Source organism: Ylistrum balloti, unplaced genomic scaffold, assembly GCF_031769215.1.
Source record: "Ylistrum balloti isolate Yb309-2 unplaced genomic scaffold, AGI_CSIRO_Ybal_v1 Utg371918, whole genome shotgun sequence".
Lineage (NCBI taxonomy): Eukaryota > Metazoa > Mollusca > Bivalvia > Pectinida > Pectinidae > Ylistrum > Ylistrum balloti.
The window spans coordinates 50,784-74,857 of NW_026782942.1; the positions used below are offsets into that span (position 1 = coordinate 50,784).

The 24,074-nt window shown below is 34.5% G+C and overlaps 1 protein-coding gene across 1 annotated transcript in view; it reads left to right on the forward strand.

The window, feature by feature from the left end:
* LOC132563911 (xanthine dehydrogenase/oxidase-like) overlaps positions 1-24,074 on the forward strand; it is a 68,142-nt gene that overhangs the window by 37,822 nt on the left and 6,246 nt on the right. Inside the window, exons 17-32 of the mRNA XM_060228670.1 lie at positions 1,878-2,088; positions 2,625-2,803; positions 7,802-7,921; positions 10,311-10,532; positions 11,144-11,207; positions 11,595-11,664; positions 12,384-12,471; positions 14,143-14,229; positions 14,666-14,857; positions 15,342-15,487; positions 17,089-17,170; positions 18,251-18,346; positions 18,931-19,059; positions 19,760-19,834; positions 20,046-20,098; positions 21,502-21,616. Coding sequence (XP_060084653.1) covers positions 1,878-2,088; positions 2,625-2,803; positions 7,802-7,921; positions 10,311-10,532; positions 11,144-11,207; positions 11,595-11,664; positions 12,384-12,471; positions 14,143-14,229; positions 14,666-14,857; positions 15,342-15,487; positions 17,089-17,170; positions 18,251-18,346; positions 18,931-19,059; positions 19,760-19,834; positions 20,046-20,098; positions 21,502-21,616 — 1,929 coding nt within the window. The remainder of the gene's footprint in view (positions 1-1,877; positions 2,089-2,624; positions 2,804-7,801; positions 7,922-10,310; positions 10,533-11,143; positions 11,208-11,594; positions 11,665-12,383; positions 12,472-14,142; positions 14,230-14,665; positions 14,858-15,341; positions 15,488-17,088; positions 17,171-18,250; positions 18,347-18,930; positions 19,060-19,759; positions 19,835-20,045; positions 20,099-21,501; positions 21,617-24,074) is intronic.

The following is a 24,074-nucleotide window of genomic DNA, read 5'->3' on the forward strand; positions in this document are numbered from 1 at the left end:
AATCGACACACCTTGTATCTGAGCAGCTCTGTAGACCCTTGATTAGAGTTCGAATGTTGTGTTTTATTATATGCTTAAGTCTGTGAGTAGCAACTGAAAAATCTTTAATTATTACCATATTGTACTTAATTAGAAATAAATTCCTCTCCTATTTAAACCTTTAGCTGCTCATCTAAGTAAATTTATTTTTACATCTATTTTATATCCCACGAATGCATTTCACAGTTAGAGTGTAACTATCTATTCATAATATATTATTTACGGAAAGAATTAGGAATATATATTTTACAAACAAATAAGTGTATACTCAGTGATATGACACAAACACAGAAAAAACTCACTATTTAAGAAATGTTTATTACAAGTTTCCTATCTCACATATTTGAAGCAAGTCTCTTTTTACAAATGATGGCGCAGATTAAAACTGATACCACAAGAAGTATGTTGATTTACATTGCCAATTTATGTAGCCACATATATCATAAAACATAAATATCACTGAAAATGTGTATGTAACAATTCCAAGTGTAAATTTAATGTTATTAGTTTTAATGGTACTGCTTTTCGTACAGATGCTAACATTGCACAAGAGATATTGTCTATGCATTGGCCATGAATGTATGGCCGAAGAATCTAAAATAATAAAAGCTCGCACACTTTCCTTGATGAAAAGTAAACAATTTGGCACCTAATTTTCTATCCGAAAAGAAGATTCTTGTGAAAATTCTTATCTTTTCATTTTAATTTTGTCATTTATATGATAATTTCCAAAATGCACTAAACAGAAAATAAGCATGGTACGACAGGAATAAAAATATTGACATACTTTCTAAAGTTGATCCCAATATCTAATGTCGTAACAATACAATGATTGTGAAAGCTGCACAACATGTCCTGGGAAGGTCAGTTGGATTCGATCTCTCTCTCTCTCGTACATTTATGATACATATTTAATTAAGCTATATGTAGCACTAAACATGAGAAATTGATTGTGTAGTATCTTTATATTTCATATTCTAATGTTTAATAATGTGGCTATTCTTATTTCATAAATAAATATCTGTATGTTGAGTAGGTCACTTATGAAGTGGTTAAGCTTACTGACCAATCTTTTTGACATTCTAATATAACAATGAAATATGTTTAAGATAAATCAGTCATTGCACCTTTGCACATTAGTTAAGCTCTTTATATAGACATTGTTGTAGAAATATTTTTGCTCAGCAACAACAAATTAGACTCCAAATAAAACGACACACGTCTGTGAAATATTTACAATGGCATATTATGTCAACGTCCTCTGACACATGACAAACAGTTGACATGAATATTGACAGCGTTCATAGCAACATATGTGTACTCGTTTGAATCCGATAGTGTTGCAATATTTTATCGTGTAAATTTATTTCCAATGTACAGTGTAACGTTGTCCTTTATCAATCGTTACTCGATTGTTATTATAATGATATATCATTCAAACCTGCGATGGCCAACTGGTGCCTTACATGATATCAATTCATTGAACATTCCCACGTGTGTTGAAATTACAACAGTATCCAATTTTAATAAGAATTGGTACATGGGTTGAAAATATCACTACAAGAATATTTTATTTACGTGACTGGAAAAATGCTCTAGAGAGGGAGATCGAAGCGTTGAAATTTCAACATAGATCACTTACTATATAGGTTTGAAATTATATGCTAACGAAGACGTTACGACTGACCAAAGTTTTCTTTTTATATAGTTTTTATCTTTATACAAAACAGTCAAAATAGTTATACGATATATTTTTACTAACATGATCTAAATGGTGGATCAATGAAGATGGATTTAGTTAAGAGTTAAATCAAGTTTATTTAAAATTCTTATTTTAGCACATAACAAACGGAAGTAAAGTGCCGTCCTCATATCGTAGTGCCACAGATTCGTTCCAAAAGGAGTCTATCAAAAGTGCTCAGATTTTTGAAGAAGTTGCTCCAGGCCAGCCTGTTGAGGATACACTGGGCCGCCCACTTAACCACCTGTCTGCATACAAGCAGGCAACGGGTGAGGCTATCTATGTTGATGACATACCACCCTACAAAGGTAAACCATCGTTTGTTGATGCAGAGGGTAACGGGTTACCATAGCGCGACATTAAGTATTTAGGAAGTGTGCTGCCTGATTGTGATATGAACAGATTCCAACTGCATTACTGTGTCTTGATTTCGTAAGGATATATGCTAACTTAATTGAGACAACATATATACGTTAGGTTACCGTCACATTTAGTCTGGTACACCTACCTTTCTGGTGACCTGGGTATTTGGTATCTGTGATACCATATTACTGTAGCATGAAGACAGTAATCGCATGTATGCTATATAATACTGTGCCACCATTCGATGTAAGTTTCTAAACCACCTATAAATCAAACATGTTGCATATCATATGACTCACTTTGAGTATACAAGATGAATTCTGCCAGCTATACGTCAAAATCGCGCTGTCTGCGCTTATCTATCATTTTGCATACTTAGGTTTTCATGCATCAAGGGCATTGATTTATTTTCTTTTACTATAATTATGTGTAATTGTTTGAGAAAATCAACAGCTAGATTTTATTCTTGTTATCTCTTTAGATGAGCTGATCCTCGCATTCGTGTTCAGTACCAAATCCCATGCCAAACTTATCAACGTAGATCCAAGTGTCTCATTGACGATGCCAGGTGTTGTTGACTTCATCTCATTTAAGGATATTCCCGGACAAAATATGTGGGGTCCAATTGAACATGATGAAGAATTTATGGCTTCAGAAAAGGTATTTGTATCATTTTCATGTGTCAGAGGATAGTTCTTCTATTTATGTGGTGGACCTGTCCATTGCAGCCACAAATTATTAAGTTAGGTAATATCTTCTTAGGCATTTTGCACATATACTGTCTATATTAATAAAACAAGCATGGGATGAATGAAATTTCGAAATGCTGCAACTTTCCAGTTAGATTATGACAGCCTTCCTTCCTTCTTTTGTGTTTCTGAAGTCATCTCCTAGACTTTTTATACGATATAGACTACTATAATAGATGCATTTGTGTGTGTTATATCTTGTGTGGCAATGACAATGTATGAATTTATTTGTTTGTTTTATAACTTGCTTGAAAAGGAACCTGGTGTATAAAGAACTATATGTAGATGCACGTGTTGTTGTTTTATGAGGTGAGAATATTACAAATAACAGATGCATTTGTAATTGTTATATCTCGAGTTGAAAGAATTATGTATAGATGACAATGTACGTTTTGTATCTATTCGACGACCATGTATGGATGATTTGGTGTATGATAGAACTATTGTGAAGATGGCTATGCATAGATAAAACTTCTTCGTTAAGAGTACTATGTACAGAGGAGAAACAAGTGTTTATATCTGGTGTGTTATATATGGTATGAAGATTATAAGATATAGATATTTTTTGTGTTATATAAGGTGCGAATAGGACCATGTGTTGATGTATTAATGTGTTTTATATCTTGTGTGAAGTGGACCATGTATTGATGTATTTAAATGTATTTATACCTGGTGTGAAGTGGACCATGTATTGATGTATTCAAATGTTGTCATATCTGGTGTGAAGTGGACCATGTATTGATGTATGTAAATGTTTTTATACCTGATGTGAAGAGGACCATTTGTTGATGTATTTGTGTGTTTTATATCTGGTTTGAAGTGGACGATGTGTTGATGTATTTATGTGTTTTTATATCTGGTGTGAAAAGGACCATGTGTTGATGTATTGATGTGTTTTCATATCTGATGTGAAGTGGACCATGTATTGATGTATTTAAATGTTTTCATATCTGGTGTTAAGTGGACCATGTATTGATGTTTGTAAATGTTTTCATATCTGGTGTAAAGTGGACCATGTATTGATGTATTGATGTGTTTTATATCTTGTGTGAAGTGGACCATCTGTTGATGTATTTATGTGTTTTTATAGCTTGTGTGAAGTGGACCATGTATTGATGTATTGATGTGTTTTTATATCTTGTGTGAAGTGGACCATCTGTTGATGTATTTATGTGTTTTTATATCTCGTGTGAAGTGGACCATCTGTTGATGTATTGATGTGTTTTATATCTTGTGTGAAGTGGACCATCTGTTGATGTATTTATGTGTTTTTATATCTTGTGTGAAGTGGACCATGTGTTGATGTATTTATGTGTTTTATATCTTGTGTGAAGTGGACCATGTGTTGATGTATTTATGTGTTTTTATATCTTGTGTGTAGTGGACCATCTGTTGATGTATTTATGTGTTTTTATAGCTTGTGTGAAGTGGACCATGTGTTGATGTATTGATGTGTTTTTATATCTTGTGTGAAGTGGACCATCTGTTGATGTATTTATGTGTTTTTATATCTTGTGTGAAGTGGACCATCTGTTGATGTATTTATGTGTTTTTATATCTTGTGTGAAGTGGACCATCTGTTGATGTATTTATGTGTTTTTATATCTTGTGTGAAGTGGACCATCTGTTGATGTATTTATGTGTGTTGATGTATTTATGTGTTTTATATCTTGTGTGAAGTGGACCATGTGTTGATGTATTTATGTGTTTTATATCTTGTGTGAAGTGGACCATCTGTTGATGTATTTATGTGTTTTTATATCTTGTGTGAAGTGGACCATGTGTTGATGTATTTATGTGTTTTATATCTTGTGTGAAGTGGACCATGTGTTGATGTATTTATGTGTTTTTATATCTTGTGTGTAGTGGACCATGTGTGAAGTGGACCATGTGTTGATGTATTGATGTGTTTTTATATCTTGTGTGAAGTGGACCATCTGTTGATGTATTTATGTGTTTTTATATCTTGTGTGAAGTGGACCATCTGTTGATGTATTGATGTGTTTTATATCTTGTGTGAAGTGGACCATGTGTTGATGTATTTATGTGTTTTTATATCTTGTGTGAAGTGGACCATCTGTTGATGTATTTATGTGTTTTTATATCTTGTGTGAAGTGGACCATGTGTTGATGTATTGATGTTTTTTTATCTTGTGTGAAGTGGACCATCTGTTGATGTATTTATGTGTTTTTATATCTTGTGTGAAGTGGACCATCTGTTGATGTGTATTTATGTTTTGATGTGTTTTATATCTTGTGTGAAGTGGACCATGTGTTGATGTATTTATGTGTTTTTATATCTTGTGTGAAGTGGACCATCTGTTGATGTATTTATGTGTTTTTATATCTTGTGTGAAGTGGACCATGTGTTGATGTATTTGATGTGTTTTATATCTTGTGTGAAGAGGACCATGTGTTATTTATGTATTTATGTGTTTTTATATCGATGTGTTGTGTGTTTTAAGTGGACCATGTGTTTATGTATTTATATGTTTTTTATGACTGTGTGAAGAGGTTTTATGTATGTATGTGTTTTTATACCTGCTGTGAAGAGGACGATGTGTTGATGTATGTATGTATTTTTATACCTGGTGTGAAGTGGACGATGTGTTGTGTATTTATGAGTTTTATATCTGGTGTGAAGAGGACGATGTGTTGATGTATGTATGTATTTTTATACCTGGTGTGAAGTGGACGATGTGTTGTGTATTTATGAGTTTTATATCTGGTGTGAAGAGGACGATGTGTTTATGTATGTATGTGTTTTTATACCTGGTGTGAAGTGGACGATGTGTTGTGTATTTATGAGTTTTATATCTGGTGTGAAGAGGACGATGTGTTGATGTATTTATATGTTTTTTATGACTGGTGTGAAGAGGTTCATGTGTTTATGTATGTATGTGTTTTTATACCTGCTGTGAAGAGGACGATGTGTTGATGTATGTATGTATTTTTATACCTGGTGTGAAGTCGATGTGTTGTGTATTTATGAGTTTTATATCTGGTGTGAAGAGGACGATGTGTGTTTTTATATACTTGGTGTGTGAATGTGTTGTGTATTTATGAGTTTTATATCTGGTGTGATGTATTTATGTGTTGATGTATTTATATGTTTTTTATGACTGGTGTGAAGAGGTTCATGTGTTTATGTATGTATGTGTTTTTATACCTGCTGTGAAGAGGACGATGTGTTGATGTATGTATGTATTTTTAAACCTGGTGTGAAGTGGACGATGTGTTGTGTATTTGTGTGTTTTATACCTGCTGTGAAGAGGACGATGTGTTGATGTATGTATGTGTTTTTATACCTGCTGTGAAGAGGACGATGTGTTGATGTATGTATGTATTTCTATACCTGGTGTGAAGTGGACGATGTGTTGTGTATTTGTGTGTTTTATACCTGCTGTGAAGAGGACGATGTTTTTATGTATGTATGTGTTTTTATATCTGGTGTGAAGAGGTTCATGTGTTTATGTATGTATGTGTTTTTATACCTGCTGTGAAGAGGACGATGTTTTTATGTATGTATGTGTTTTTATATCTGGTGTGAAGAGGACGATGTGTTTATGTATGTATGTGTTTTTATACCTGGTGTGAAGAGGACGATGTGTTGATGTATTTATGTGTTTTTATATCTGGTGTGAATTGGACCATGTATATCAGTTTGTTTTAGTGTTCTAATCCAATCAAAATGAAAACCATTTATAAAGACATATTTGTATATTAAAAGTTTAATGATGGATTTGTGTTTGTAGTATCTATAAAGAAGTGAGCCTCATAGAATACATTTTTGTGTGTTATATTTGTAAAAGACCGTGTACAGATGCATTTTTTTAGTTTTATATGAGTCATGTTAAATACACTGGTGTGTGATATATCTGTTGTGAAAAATAAACAACATATAAAGATATCTTTATGTGTATTGCATATGATGTGGAGAGTCCAATTATAAGATGTATTTGTCTGGTTCTATGTGAACAATGCTTTATATAGATACATCTGATCTTTTTAGATATTATGCGAATAGAAACACGTGCCTGTGTTTCTGTGTTTGCTACATTTGGTGTGAATAAGGCAATAAGAAAAGATACTGTTATGTGTTACATCTGGTGTTAAGAAGCTTTTTTTTTGTGTTATTTCCTGTGTGAAAAACATCATGTTTAGTTGTTTGTTATGTTTGATGTGAATTCCAAGGTGAAAAAGGGGTCATGCAAAGTTGCATGAGTGCCTGAAGAGGATAATGTACAGATGCGTTTGTGACATTGATATGGCACTAGATAAATTTCGTTTTTTTACCGTAGTGTGTAAAAAAGTTTCCAACAATTTTCATTTGAACTTTGACATTGAACGAGTTTACAAGCGCGTTGTTTTGTTGTCGTCTGTCTATGAAAAAACACATCAATATGACACCTTTCTGTCACCTTATACTGACCCAGAAAACCTATACTACAGTGAAATAACATCAAGTATCTAACAAACTCTCGGTATTTGTGTTTTAACATGGATAAAAGCTGCGTGTGTAAAGAAACACAGTCACATAATTCTTAAATCTTTACGATGGTATTTAAATGCATGCATGCTGATCATTCAGATTCTGCTTTTACATCAGTCTCAAAGTCTAATGAGAACCTGGGAAGCCTTTGGCAACCTATTCAGTGAGGAAATAGTTAAAATGTTGAACACATATTATTGTATGCTACTGGTAGCTGAGGTTGCATGGCTAGGCCAAGTATTCTGTCGTCAACATAACATGGAAATTAACACAAATATAACTAAACCTTATGCAATATATAAATGTCTTTTTTTGTATTAAAGTGGTCTGGAGAAGGTCGTCGATGTAATTATACAATTTTGTTTGTAACAAGTGGTGTGAAGCGGATCATTCTAAATGCATATGTGCGTGTTACAGGTGGTGTGTATGGGGCAGATAGTCGGTGCTGTAATTGCAGACTCACAGACCCATGCCCAGAGGGCTGCTAAAGCTGTTCAAGTCAAGTATGAGGACCTCTCACCCATCATCACGATAAAGGTGTGTATAACAGTTATGCGTATTTTGTTATGCTTGTGGTAACAATTTAGCTCTGTTTAAAACAATATGTTGGTAACCGGTATATATACGTATGAATGACATATGTCGGCCGTTTGTGAGTACGTCTCTCTCTATTGGATTTATTTTTTAAAGCACGCCTAATAAAATGTAATAGAAGTGGATACATAATTGTAAGTTCATTCAGAATTACGTTAAATATCCGCTTAAGAGGAGTCGGGATTCTGTAAGCAGGACGATCACAGTGAACAGTTGCTGTACACTTCAATGTGCTCCAAGTTGTGTCATGTCGATTATGGAATCGATTCCAGATGACCGGAAACGTCACCGGAAGACCTCGAACGGGTAGACCACGTTATACAAGCACTCTTACTAAGCAAAATCGGTTTGCAAGTTCTACTAGGTTAAATAACGACTACCGTAAAGCAAGTGGAAGAAAAAAAATCACTAACAGTGAGGAAAAGACTTCACAGCACAGGATTACGTGCTCACAGCTCGGTAACATACGGCATGTGAATTGACAATTCCGTCAGTGACGGCCTATTCATTTGAAGGATGTGTCCAGGTTTTCTCTAGACTTTCATGCCAGGAGGCGTATTTGGCGTGGGATGGACAAGAGATATGGTGACTGCTGCGTCATTTAGAATGACTGTTGCGATGGGGCTCGTCCATGGTTTGGGCAGGGATAAGTTTTGATGGTCGGACTGAAATTGGTGGTCACACGTTAACGGTACCCTGATGAATTCCTTCATCCAATTGCGGGCGCTGTCGCCCGGAGTTTGTACTGATGGAAGACAATGTTCGACCACATAGAGCTAAATTTGTGGATGTGTACCTTCAAGCGGAGGGCTGGTCTAGTCTTTCACCGGACCTTCGCCAATTCGCGTTACCGATCATCCACGGCACCTTGTCAACCGAAAGGATCTTGCTAATGTTTTTGTTATCAAGTATGACTTGTATGGCGCCTAGTTCGCAGCATGCCAAGCCGATGTCGTGTCGTTATTGGTACCGATGAAGGACACACTCACTATTGATAGTGTTGCTGAACTCACTTAAGCATCTTGAATTTTCAACGCCATCGGGACTTTTAATGTAATCATAAATGGCAGGCTTGAGTGAAATGCATTCAAAGTGGGTCCTAATTATCTTATTATTTGACTTCACTCAAATATTTCATATTACACATTTGTTATGACAAACGGGGTCATAAGATGTCCATTTCTCGTTGTATTGTTTAGTTGGAAGTGCACGTAACCAGTAGTGACCACCCGTTATCGATGAGCGGATGTCCAAAACAGATATAGATAGAAAATAGTCATGTAGAATTATTCAGAAATATTTATGAAACAGTCATGACAATGAGCTTGCATGCGTCCTGTTTCTTCCAGGACTCCCACATAGGTGGGCACAGAACATAGCTTCTCCAAGTAACATAGTTTTCATGAGCCCAAACCAGCACACAGCTTTCATATGGTGACTCCAACTATCTCTGCACTTGGACTTACTTTGGGCACACAGCAGTGGTAACCTTACATTACAATATATTAAGCACACAGCTTATGCATCCACGCCCCTGGCATCAAGCCTATAACGTTGGAGAACCTTCCTAGTACAAGTCCGGGGTTGAAACAACTGCACACACAGGTAGCACTTACCTGTGTTGCATGATTTGGTTACGCCTCAGTGAATCTTGCTTTCTGACTCTAATTTCTAACTCAATTTCTATCCAGGGACCTCCGGTAACCTCTACAGGATAGGTGTACTATATCCTGATCACTGTATAGGATACTAAGCCCACCACTCTATGGTACTGAATAACTAACAAATACTTTACTGACAACACCATACTTTTTGACAGAAATAGAACATATTCTTTTTTTCTATAAGAATGACAGGATTTGAAATTCGGTCTTGATTATATAATAAAATAAAATGTTAATAAAGTATTGCGTCACCAAACAATTTATTTGATATGACATAATGCTTTGGCAGATCAATATACATTTTTACAAACTCAATATGACATTGATTGAGAGGAGTGAACAAATCCAAACTAAGCTTCAAAAGAAAATAAGCGAACTTTGCCTAGCCAATTACATATAAAATCTATGGGTATTACTGTGACATGTTGTTCTTCACTACAAAAGTGTTAAAACGTGGAAACATTTACCAATACCGGATATGTAGATGGAAATTAGGTTGTGACCTGTAGATTTAATGCCTAATTTTAATTCAAAACAACGAGTCAATGTTGTGTCATATATATGTTTCAGGATTACGGAATAAAGTTTTAATTAGCGTTGTTTATGACAAAATAGGGCATTTGTTTCTCTGAATACGACTGCAGCAAATTTATCTTTTCTTTCTGTAGGAGGCCATTGCTGCCAAGTCATATCACGGAGAGCCAAGGGTGATTGAGAGAGGTAACCTGAGAGAAGGATTTGAAATGAGTGATCACATAATCGAAGGGGAGGTGCATATCGGGGGACAAGAACACTTTTATCTAGAGACAAACGCTGCGCTGGCTGTACCAAAATATGAGGATGGAGAAATGGAAATGTTTGTTTCTACGCAAAATCCTGCCGAAACTCAGGTAACAAGTGACAAAACACTCTTGATTCTACTGTAATGAAAAATACTGGCGACATGACAGAGTCATTCCTGATGAAACTGGATATGTTTCGCAAAAGCCTGCTGAAGTTTGACTGATAACACACAATCTTGTTAAAAATATACCGACAGACAGATGACACTAATAACATAACCCTCCCGTCACCATTAAAGTAACATAGTACTAAACTGACACTGCAAAGGGCAACACAACTCTTCACGGCTCCAATAACTACATAGTTATATAATTGACAGGCTCAGCGACCCTGTTGACATCAAACTGGTAACACACAATCCAGCGGACACTTCCTTCTCAAAAACAAATATGATCTGTTCTTACATCCGGGCATAAACGTTTATCTTTTCAAAAAAGTATTCCTTAATGTCTGTTATTTATACCATTTGTTAATTGAAGAAAAATTATAAAAGGGAGGTATAAAATGAAAATGCAGAGTCAAATCAAACCATAGTTAGTTATTCTGGAAAACATTGATATATGTATGTGTTCATTATGTACGATAGCAAATATCTTAATGACGGATATATATTTGGCGACATTGTGGATGTTAAGAGCTTATTTACCCTTTCCCACAGATGATGGTAGCTCGTGCCCTTGGTATTGCAGAAAATAAGATTGTCATACGTGTCAAGAGAATGGGTGAGAATATAGGCGTTAATGATGGAATTGAAACTTTAGAGTTATTCGTTAAATCGCAAATTTGTAAAAATTTCGTGAAAAATCATATAAAAAGATATTTCCTATCTTTCCTGATAAAGAATTACATTACTTTACAAAGTAAAATTTAGTATTTTTTAAATAAGAAACGAAACTAAAAATATATAAAGAAAATAAAAAAGATAAGGATCCTTACCATAAGCATGTGCACGTGACTAATATAATCAATATGAAAGCTACCTTCTTTCTTGTTCAATTTTAATTAGATTGTTCGAACTTGTTTGTACACTGCTAATTTCATATAGAAAGTAGAAGTTTATATGATTATGAATATGCATTCCAATATCTCGATCTTATATATTTTTCTAGGAGGTGGGTTTGGAGGGAAGGAGACACGGAGTGTGATCTATAGTATACCAGTCGCCGTAGCGGCAGAAAAGTAAGTAAACTATTGCTTTCCTATTAACATTCCACCCTCTAACTATACCCAAGGGATAAAGAAACGCGGGGTAAACTTGAAGATGATTATATGCAAGACGTCAAGCATAATGTTCAATATTTTAATTAAGAATGAAGATTAATTCATACAGAACAAACTGCAAAATCAACGATTTGTATCTGCTAAATGATTCAGGTTAAGTAATTGAATGGAATTGAAAGAGAACTCTGTAATCTGAAATCGAAATGGACTGATTGTCAGAGTTACTAATCTGAGAGCGAATGGGGGACATAGCCGCTATTGACTATCCAGCTCCCACAAAACCCAGCTGCTTAGAGAACTTCCATTGTATAAGTTTGTTATAGATTCAGTACCTGAATAGTGTGTGAGAGTATATTTGCTATAGATTCATTTAAATGATGAAGAGTCATTATTTACGTATCAAATACATGATTGCGATGTGTTCTGTCACTGTTGCCGTAGTGCAGACTCTGTTGTGTGGTCAATTTTAACTTTATATGTGATAAAGACTCAGTTGCCACCTAAAGTTTCACTGTACATATGTAACTGTATATTTGTTAAATGCATTTTTCGGTAAAATGTCGCGTTAAGTGTCACGGCAACTAATACGTCGCTGAGCTTTTAATCAGTCAATTAGTTCACTACATATTTGTACCGAATTCAGTCAATTGGTGAACTGCCACTTGATATTTTGATAGGCTTGGTCGCCCAGTGAAATGTATGTTGGATAGAGATGAGGATATGCTTTCTTCAGGTTGCAGGCATCCCTTCTATGGCAAGTTCAAGGTAATGAAAGACGATTACGCATGTTTAAAATTGATATATTTTAATAATTGATCAATTGATAGTAATCATAAGATAATAAAGCTTATACACTGTTCAGTACATTGTCTTTTATACATGAAGGGGATAAACGTAGTTAATAGTTTGCCGTTTTTAGAAATATATCTTTCATTAGTTAAGCGGTCCATTCAACCATTTGTTTATTTAGTTCCAGTCTCTGAATCACATCCCGTAAACTATTGAGGATGATGTTACTGTCATAGTCAGAAGATATGTTTTTGGTAGAAGGTTTGATACTATAGAAGTAAATTACAAATTTATCAAATCAAACTATTTATCGACCAGTAAATTAAACTTACCGTATGGCATATCAGTCGGCAATATCTCCGCTATATCCCTGGCAAATAATTAATCATAAATGGGATACGTGCTTCAGTTTTCGCTTAATTAGCGCAAATTCAATTGTGCTGTTCTTTAAAAATTTAGTTTGGTGGAACAAAAGAATAATCACTTATTTTCCTGTTGTTACAATTCTCAAAACGCAGTGAAAATGATATTGTGCGATCCTGTTACGTGTAATGCTAGCTTTAATATGTTGAAAATATTTCGTATTGGTCAAACTTTAAGCAGATCCTGTCACATTTATGTCATCTTTCTTCGACTATGTATCTTGCATAATCAAAATACTACCTGGCAATCCTGAGATATTTTCGAATTCCATTCGATTCCATTTGTCAAAATTGTGTATAACAATGACCACGTAGCTATGTATTTAAAAATGGTGTTAGGGTTAGGGGTAAGGATATGGCATTAGTATACCAATTGTTAGGCTATGGAACTCTCAGTATACGGATACATCCTATGGTGTTGGAAGTCATCACAAAGGTGACTTTACAACGTCTAACACATTGAAAGAACAACTTAACTGTAAAACAGATGATTGACCACAAAATTATTTTTGTTATTACATACAAGGTTAGCAAGTTTGTCAACATCTAGTCTATGTGATTTCCTTTTTTAATTTCAATGGTTATTATATTCGATGAATCACAGCAAATCATACTATGACAAAAAAAATAAATAAATAAATAAAAAAATGCGTAAAAGATTCCAGAAAAAAAACCCACTAAGAGAGAAACGTCAATTATTGAAATCTAGCTGATCTTTGAGAGCCCCATAGCTTCTTGATTAAATATCAATAAACAATGTTTATTTCAAAACAATCAAAGTTATAAAATACTGTAATAACTGTAGTCTGCATGTTCATATTTTTCAACCGCTCGTTTCATTCCACACCACTGAAGGGACATCAAACACTATTTGATTGTTGTTTTCCCTCAATTACATGATCTACAAAAACTAAAAAAGAAAAGAAATTTACATATATTTTTTCGTCAACATGATTTGTGAAAGATACTTGCAATTATATTATTTTAACATCTTGCATCTTTGTATTTACATATATCACAAGAATCAATCTTACTGATTTAGTGATGAATGAAAGTTAACGTTCTAATTATCAATATAAATGTAGAGACTAGAAACAACCTTTATGGAGCAACATTTTGACAACAAGAAATCTATATTTTCGATACGGAACACACAAGTAATGTGCCATAAACATAGCATATTCATGATTTTCTGCTTATGAAAATTAGTGCTTGTTGATCCTAGGTAGGATTTACAAAAGACGCAAGGATTCTGGCACTAGATCTGGAATTATACTCCAACATCGGTTGTTCTCTGGACTTATCTAGACCTGTAAGTAATCCGTAATGTGATTGTTCGGTATTCTGCTTTCTGGGGCAGTCTCGAGCTGTAAATAATCTGCTAGAGTAGTTGCCGAATCTCTTTTTATGCGGACGTCGCATGAATGCTGAATACTTTGGTAATGTTGCAATATTAAATAAAGTAATCTGGAACTGTCTAACCATGTAATATCAATCTTTCCATGTGGAGTTTTTCACTGGACCTATAAAGACCAACCGATAATTTTAGGCCTTTCGCATCATCGACGAGTCTTATTACGACAAAATTACTTGTGTCTTTTTAAAAACGTTTAAGTTATTGCCTCTCATCCTATCTAAGACGCTGTAATCAGTGATAATAATAGGGCAATAAGAGTTTGTGACACGTTTGACAAGTGACTTGATACAATTTAGCAAGGGAAATTGATGAGTATTTTGTCTCTGTACAGGTAATGGAGCGAGCAATGTTTCATTGTGACGGCTGCTACAAAATTCCAAATATGCGAGTAACAGGCCGCTTATGCCGGACAAATATACCGTCCAACACTGCTTTCCGCGGTTTTGGTGGACCACAGGGCAATTTTGTATCTGAAACTTATATTGCTGACATCGCAGCTGCCCTAGATATGTCCCCTATCAAGGTAAGGTATCATGATGATATTTTTTCCAGTGATACCCAGTAATACTTGTTTTTTACAGGCACTTAGCAGGTAAGCTAGACGTTCGTTATGCTTGTTCCTTTGGCTGTCGGTGCATACATTGTACTTGTTTGAGAACATCGCATTTCTTACCTTCATGGACAAAGATTTACATGGCAAGTGTTTCTTTTGAGATGTCCTTGCAAACTTGTGATTAATGATTATGTTGTCATGTTGATATTTGTGTGTTGATTTTTCACACGAAAACAGTTTTGCTATGGTGCAATAACATCTCACAATCCTAATTTGACAAATTTTCCTTTAGAGGTTTCGTTTGGTACAACGATCTTCTTGACAATGAGTTCATCATACTGGTTTGGCCTATTACAAAGTTTCCCTAACAAGCTGTGGCTTGCATTGGTAAATAGATCCACTTCTATATCTCTTTGATATTATTTACCTTGGTTTAATTATCTTTTTATCCCAGGTCCGTGAAGTAAACATGTATAGCGAGGGAGATTTGACCCACTTTAACCAGAAGCTTGAAAACTGCAACATACGCCGTTGCTGGGACGAATGTCTACAAAGCAGCGAAGCCAATCACAGGTGTTGTGAAGTCGCAATTTTTAACAGGTCTGTACCTCTGTCTGTTAGTTTCAAGACCACTTACACATCTTTCAAACCATAATATTCATGTTTTGAAATGAAGAATTTTTATACCAAATGGAACGCCACAACGAAATAAAGATATTCAGTATTTGCTTAAAATTTGCATTTTAATATCATATAATTGTGCTTTTTGAGTACTAAAGTGAGTTGATACGAGAAAACCTTGCTGTGACAGTTTGAGATTATTACATTAGGAGATCAGTAAACAAATCAATACGTTTCAAACGTTAAAGTTTAATGCAATGATTTTGATATATTGAATGCCACAAATAATGAATTATGTTTGATCCTTTACATTCTATCATATATAATACATGGATATCAGTGATATATATATTTGGGCATACGGTAGGGATCAATGTCACGTGTGAAAACTTATTGTCCCTTTTGTAAAAATAACCCTTGTCTTGGTTCTTGCATTTTTTCTTTTGGGTCATATGCCACCACACAATACATGCACTCTAACGATAGCCCGGTTTAAACTGGTACCCTGTACTCTCAACAAAACCCAAGTTTCTTTTGTCATCATTGCACGTATATGACTGGTAAATCACACACATGCTGACACTTAATTTAAGAATGACACGTTAATTAATTGACACATGATTAAAGATGGCAAGTTCTATGAATGGTTCAAAGTAGTAGGGCAAACAAGCAAGTAGCTGTACGTTCAAATGGCAATTTTATTGTTTTTGGCACAAAGAAACTAAACTAAGTGTACTTTACAACTGATTATATGATATAAGGTCTTGACGAAAAGTCCTCTGATCTGATGAGAGTCGTTTTTACTTCGTCGGACAGACGGCAGGTTCCGTGTCTTGAAATAAAGACATACGCCATACCATCTAGTTCATACTCTGGTAACAAAAGCTTTCGTTGGTGACGGTGTTACAGTTTTTGGGATGCTTTCTACCATCGTTTGCATGTCCTTTGTGGACAGTGGCATCGATATCAGATTTTGAGCAATCGGCATATCGGCCTATCTTAATAGATGACAATGTCAAACCACATAGAGCCGGCTAATGCAAGACTGTTTTCCAACAAGAAGTCATCAGACATGAGCCCAATTGAGCGTATGTGGAACCATATACGGGATTAAAAATGCCACACATTGATTACGAAATGACAAACATTGTTTCGGAAGAAATGTTGGCGTCTGGTCAATAGTATAAGACGACGGGTATATCAAAATATACAACAGGGTGGCTATAATGGATAGTGATATTCTGTAACTTTTGACCTTGAAATGTTTTTCTTTAAGGTAAAAAAAAACTTTAGCTCCTGTAAATTTATATTCCTAGCACAATGTATAGTTAGGGTCATTGCATTCCAAAAATTCCTATATACTGTGTTGTCATTTAATGATTTTTTTTTATCAAATACAGTGAACAAGAATCTTAATGGAAGCTATAGCGTAGTTTGCTTTTACCAGTTCAACTTTTATTTCCATAATGATGGAATGAAATCCGAAATATAAATAATCCCACCGATGAAAACACCTGAACAAACTGCGCAAAAATAAAAGAAAAATTAAGAATAATTATCACCATTTCTTTATATTGTAGTGAAAACAGATGGAAAAAACGAGGTATTTCTGTTATACCTGTCAAGTTTGGGATATCTTTCACAGCCAAATTTATGAATCAGGTATGCAAATCATAAAAGCATGCTAATTTTATCACATATTTATAACGGAATAACAGTATTCTGTTAACGTGTTATATTATTTATTTTCATTTAGGATATATAACGGTATAAAACTAAGCACTTAACATTCAACATAATGTTTAGCATGCTAAAGCAATTACAACAATGTAGTTGTTCCATGAATTATCGTACAAGAAAATTTTGATCCCTCGGATAGACTGGAAGATGTATCTAAGGAACGAAATGTCTTGGGCTATCAACACCTTCTAATATTTAGAAAATGTTTTCATAGTACAATATTACACCTGCCAATTTGATGGAATTCCTCCTTTTAATGGAACGCAGTATCCCTTGCTTTTCGAATAAATAAATAATTTGAGTGTATAGCAATGAGCTAAGAAAACCTAATATAGGATGATTTTGCTTTAATAAACGATGCCAATATTTATATTTGATTTATTGATATATATATTTGTGTTCAAATTTTCGTGAACCTAGTATTTCATCATGGGGATGTTTACCTTTTTACTCGTGCCTATTTGTCCTCTTGTGAATCAATTTATGTCTTTTCACCAGTACAGTTCAGATAAAAACTGGTAAATAATCAGTTAGTGTTTCGCCTTCAACAGTATTTTGTGGGTGGTCGGTTGATACAGTGGAAACACAGTCACCCTTTATTAAGGCGAGCAGAGTTTTATTTCCCGATTGGAAGTGAAACCATATTTTCCTGATGTGCGTTAGAGTAACCAAACGATCTTCAATTTTGTCTTGATCCATTGGCAAATTATACATTTAAATGATGTTGATATCACGTGTGATCAGCACAACAAATAGTATAGGATTTAGTGGTTATATCACATCCAAAACATTTAAAGCAAGTACAGACATGCTGAAAATGTCTTAGCCATACTTAAGTTACCAGCTGTAATTAATAATATTCATTTAAACTGATAGCAAAAGTACAAAGTTTTTGTAGCAAAGGGTATTTCGAAAGTCTTCGCTTTTGAAGCGGGGAATAAATGAATGATACAATAGGCTCATATGTTTTAAAGCTTAATTAACCACGCTATGTTGTCACAGGCAGGTGCACTGGTCATGATCTACAGGGATGGCTCTGTTCTGATCGCTCATGGTGGTACAGAGATGGGCCAGGGCCTGCACACTAAGATGACTCAGGTGTGTAACACACTAATATCTTTTAATCACTGTTAACAAGCAGCAAGTTCTTACGTTACAAACATATAATTTGTATTATTTATCTGGGAAATAGCAAAAATATTCTGAGGTACGCTGATGAGAAATGGTTCATAGTTTATTTGGAGGTAATTTTTAATTTATTTGGATTTGATTAAATTGGTTAATGTCATTATGATGTAATTTTCCTCTTTTCCGCTATGTCGCTTTCTTTTTCTTTCGAAACTCTCGCTTTTTTCAACCAACAACCATTTTCCATCTTTTTCTTCTTTTTTCTATTTGTTATTCTAATTCCTTCCCTTTTCAACTTTTTCTCCCCAACTTCCCTCCACGGTTTGCTTCACTTCCCTCAAACCCTCCTGGCTCGTATCCGCTCTTCATATTCTCCTTCCTCTTTCCTCTCTGTTCCCGTTACACTTTCTCCTTCCATTCCCATTTCTATTTTTCCTCTAACCCTCACCTCCATTTATTTCCTCGTCGTTCTCCTATCCTCTTCCTTTCCCTTCTTGCTCGATTTTTGCCTTATGAAGTGTATTTGTTGAGCGTTATTAAATGCATTTTTCCAGGTGGCCTGTAGAGCACTAAATATTTCAATGTCCAAGATTCATATCAGTGAGACAAGTACAAACACCATTCCAAACACTTCACCGACTGCTGCGAGTGCCAGTTCGGATCTTAATGGCATGGCCATCAAGGTTAGCTACTGTCTGTATTGTTGTTAGATTACAACTTATTACTCTGTATAGCAGTAGGATTGTATTAAAAGAACAAAGGTTAAAACTGGGCTTATTTGAATAACTACTTCGACTGGACAAAGTGAACCTGTACTGCCTACAGTGTAAATGTTGGACATATATATTGAAATTTATTTAATGATACACTTAGTTTTTAAATGTTTGAAACGATTATTGATTTTCGCATCGGATCAACGGGAAATGATTTTCGCTTATTCATTGCTTTGACTGTTCCTTTCTTAGGAAACATGCAGGGTTTATTTCGATTTTTTTAAATAACCTTCATGTGTGAAAGTAGGTCATCTACTGACACGAATTCATTGTCTTGAACCAAGTCTTCCAAAGATTTGAGTTTGTTTTTTTTAAGTTATATATATATACTTTATTAATGTCTGGTATCATATACATATACTTAATTAATTTGAGTTTGATAACATAATGCGTGTCAGCTCTGCACGAAAGGTGAAAGGTGATATAAATATGCGGCAGGTGTCATCGATAAAGCAGAAAACGCTTACTCTTCCGGAACATCTGAGTTAGAGTTACGGTATTGAGCAAATGTGTACTCGTGATCTTTGTAGAAAATCTAATTGTTGTCATCATCTTTGTTGAATACGTCGCAGTAAAACTTTAATGTGGTTTTCTTTTCCTGTAATAATAGAATGCATGCGAGATTCTTCTTGAGAGGATTGAGCCATACAGATCTCAGAATCCAAAGGGGACATGGGAAGAATGGGTAAGAACATAATGAAAATTATAAAGAAAAGAAACCATGGCATAAAATGAAAACCATAAAAAACACAAATCCAAGCCTGTTAATTGCCTTCGATTCCAGGCTCCAAATGTATAATATATGTCAACTTATAACATGGAATGAGATTTTCGTAATGTCTTTGAAAACCAACCGTTTTTTCCTGACTACTGCTTTACAATATCTATTTTTATAGGTTACTGCTGCTTACTTTGACCGGGTGAGCCTGTCAGTCTCCACATTTTATAAGTAAGTCAATACATGGTTCTGCTGTAACCCATCATATGTCTATTACATGTATCATATCAAGTTTCTTTTAATTTTTTTATAATGATAAGAAATCTAAACGTCAATGCAACATAAATAGTTGATATCCTTTACCTTGTAGGCATCGTATCACAAAGTTATACTATTTTCTGTACACAAGATTAAGAAATATAGGTAGATATTGTAATACCTTATACCTTTGATATTACTCCAAAGCTGAGAGGGCATAACAGTTAGATTGCGATTTTCTGTAAATTGAATTCATTGAATGTTTTATTTTCCAAATATTCCAAATTAGTTTCAACTTTCAGTTGAATGAAGTAACGATTTTTTGGTTGATATTTGTTTACAACACTAATTAGTCGGTGTCTTAGGGCTATGACCTTAATTCGGCAAAAAAACAAAAATACAATATATTCAATAATGTCATGTCAGAGAAAACACGCTGGAAGGCTCAGCCAAAAAAACTTTATCAATTATAAATCTAAAGTTTAAATAACATGCAATATGAGAAAAAAATGTTACTCTCTGCACATATCTTTTCAAACTTACAAACTTGGTTATCATCATTCTGGGCACCGATTAGGGTGCAAAAGGCACCCTCACCCTAACGCTATCTTTTTGAAACAACAGAATATCATTTTCAGATTCCAAGGTTTATTGTAAACTGAATATGAGCTGTTACTATAAAAAAATATCTGCATAGATTCATCAAAGCGATCCATTCCATAAGTGTGGAAAGGGAGTAAAGGCACGATATTTGCACGAACCTGGCCTCGAACAACCCTTGAAAACTACTGCAGTTGTAGCCTAGTCGACAGTCAAGGAAATCATAATCATAGTTATACACGAGGTATATCCTGAAAAGACTATCATAAGCATTTAGGAAAATTAATTGTTCTCCAATATCCCGGATAAGGAAAAAGCTCTTCTATTAACTGTATTATATGAACTTTTGATATTTGACTGATCATTTAAAATTTGAATAGCGACATTTATATAAGAAGGAATCAACACAAAATTATCATGTTACTGAGGCCATTATTTAACCAATATCTTCTAGGTTAGAAATTGCATTGATTTTTGTTAACTATGTTAAATAATGTTTTAACCCATTTTATTAAATTACACATGACTTTTTTCCTGGTAAATAATTCCATCTCAAGAGATATTTGTCATTTTGGTTGAAATGTTTACATGGTTTAAATCATCTAAAAAATGAGCTCACTTTAAGTATTTTCCAAGTTAGATTCACTGCATATTAAATTAATTTAATTTACTAAACACCTTTCTGGTATGGAGTTAAGATGCGTGATATAGAGCATGCCATTTCGCTAATTATCGTCCATCAATTTATCATCATTTTTGTTTCGTTCTGTTTATAGAACACCTGATTTGGGTTATGACTTTGAAACAAACGATGGACGCGTATTTAATTATTTCACGTTTGGAGCAGCATGTTCAGAGGTAGAGATTGACTGTTTAACAGGTGATCACAAGGTAAACGTTTTCAAAGCTATGCTGTTTTGATAGTACGCCTTTCTCACAGTCAAGAATGAACCGTCTATATATGTAACTGCTTGGTAAAATCAACGCTTACTATAAGTTTGAGTCTAAATGTGTATCGGTAAGAATTAGAGTATGTCTGGGTTCTAAGGCGTAAATATGATCCCGACCCTAAGAGACTAGAGTAAATTAGAAACATTTGCAGTATGTCTTAATTGGAGGAATTAGAGGTGAATTATTTGACCCACTAAGATTGCGTTTGCATAAGTGAGTTCAACAACAACTCAGTATTTGTGGGAATAGAAAGAACAATAATATTGATGCAATGGAGTTAATGCTCCACCCAAGAAGCTAATTTGTGTATCCGTAACAAGATACGCTGTTGCAATGTTGACCTTACCTGAGTCGTTATTCCATTGCCACTGACTGTAACGCTGTTATGACACTTTGTCAATAGGTTTTGATAAAGGAATATCTGCTGATACTCGGTTGCTTAACTTCAATAATGGCTTTTTACGTGTATATTCGATTTGGTTCCGGTTCGTTGTTTCTGTTCTTACCCCATGATAACATCGCTTGTTGCCACTTAGACGTTGAACGGGTCATTGCTGAGACACACTGCTCTTTTGTCAAAACAGGCAAAAAGTATAGAAGATTATAATACAGCATAATATCATATCCGCTGTAAGTGACGTCATATTGCATGACAACATTCTAAGCATGACCCAACCGGAAAGTGGTAATTTCACAGAAAGGAAAGAGACCTATTAAGTAATCATGTATAGTATAATGTGCAGGCACCACGAGTTCCGCTTGCACTTTATTCATTTCAAACGCAAATGTATCCGATGCATGTGAAACTCACCGAAGGACAATATTACAGCTTATAGCAATATACAGAATATGCAACTGCTATTGACCCAGCCTCTAAAGACATGGGTTTGAGTCGAGGTAAACATTATTTTGGCAGTTTACGGGACATTAAACCCAGGTATCAAGAAGCAAAAACAAGAATATTTATTAGTTGTTTCGCATATTAAGTAGTTTTGGCAACTATTAGAAATAAATAAAAAAAAAAAAAAAAAAAAACAAAACAGAAAACAAAACAAAAAAAACATACATATATATATTCGAGGAATGGATAATGGTTTCAGCTACATCTACAGAAACGCTTTGTTACATCTTCCATTACCCTAATAGTGCCACTTAAGGTTTTCATCCACTACAGAACTGGAGTCCAGAGAAATTAAAACATCACAAATATTATTACATGTTTACAATCTTGAGCAAATTAATGGTATGCTGCACTCAATTTAAACATCATGGTTTAAGATATTTGAGATTACTAATTATGAATACGAAATGCAAATTACTTCTTAAACTTTTATTATTTTGTAACTAAATGATTGTGTCACTCAGTAATAGTATGGACAAGACTCCATTCTGATACATTTGGAATTATTTTGGATGACTACTATGAAAATCTTGAATTCCCATGTTTATAATTCTTTAATACATTCCAAACTAAATAAATCTAAATAGAATGTGTCTTTTTGAGAAATAAATGAGATCATTTTTGAAAGAGCGTCGACCATGCCTTTCATAATGGTATATTTCAGTCTGAAATGGCCAAGCCTATATTCCTTTAGAATGTTTAAAATCACTTTCAAGGAAAAACATAATTTCATATATAATTGTAAGTGTACGTAATGATGTATGACAACGAAAATTAAAGTATTGAAGGTGATCTCTGCCTTATTAGATTTATTTTGAAAGGAATGTAACTACTGGACACGACTAGATTCACTTACGTGAACGACCTCCTCCGAGCTCGCTCAAAGTCTAGATCTTAAATAACTACAGTCAATAGTTACATTTCACTAGATTTTGTCATGTTGTGAAAGGCAAGGAAAGAAGACAACAGCGAAACCGAATGAAGATATTAACTTTTGGGAATACTGTCTTCGTACATATAATTATCCACGGGTTTTATATTGTAGTCTGTTTCCGTTAAGAACCTGTTATAATTACAATATAAACAAAACAGACCGTGTTCGGGGACCACTGTTTTCATAAGTACAGCATATTGGCCCACTAGTGCCAACACACACCTACAACACATGCAATTTCGTACATATATATCAGCCATTTCACCCTGCTTCGAAAATAATTTCATAACTGTGAAGTATGACTCAATTTTTGTTTCTTGTGTTCTGAAAAAAATATATACACGTAAATCTCTGGACTTGTGTGTATGCAAATTCTATCGCAACATTTCCATATCACGCATGGCCTGTCAGAGCCATTATAGAAATTCGTATCGAAAAAGTAAAGGAATCTCAATCCTCAAATTCGTCAAGGTATTTAGTTTACATTCATTAATTGTTAAATTGTTGCCGGGATTCATATCTTTTAGTATTTTTTCTTTGATATCCAAATAATCCACTTGCTA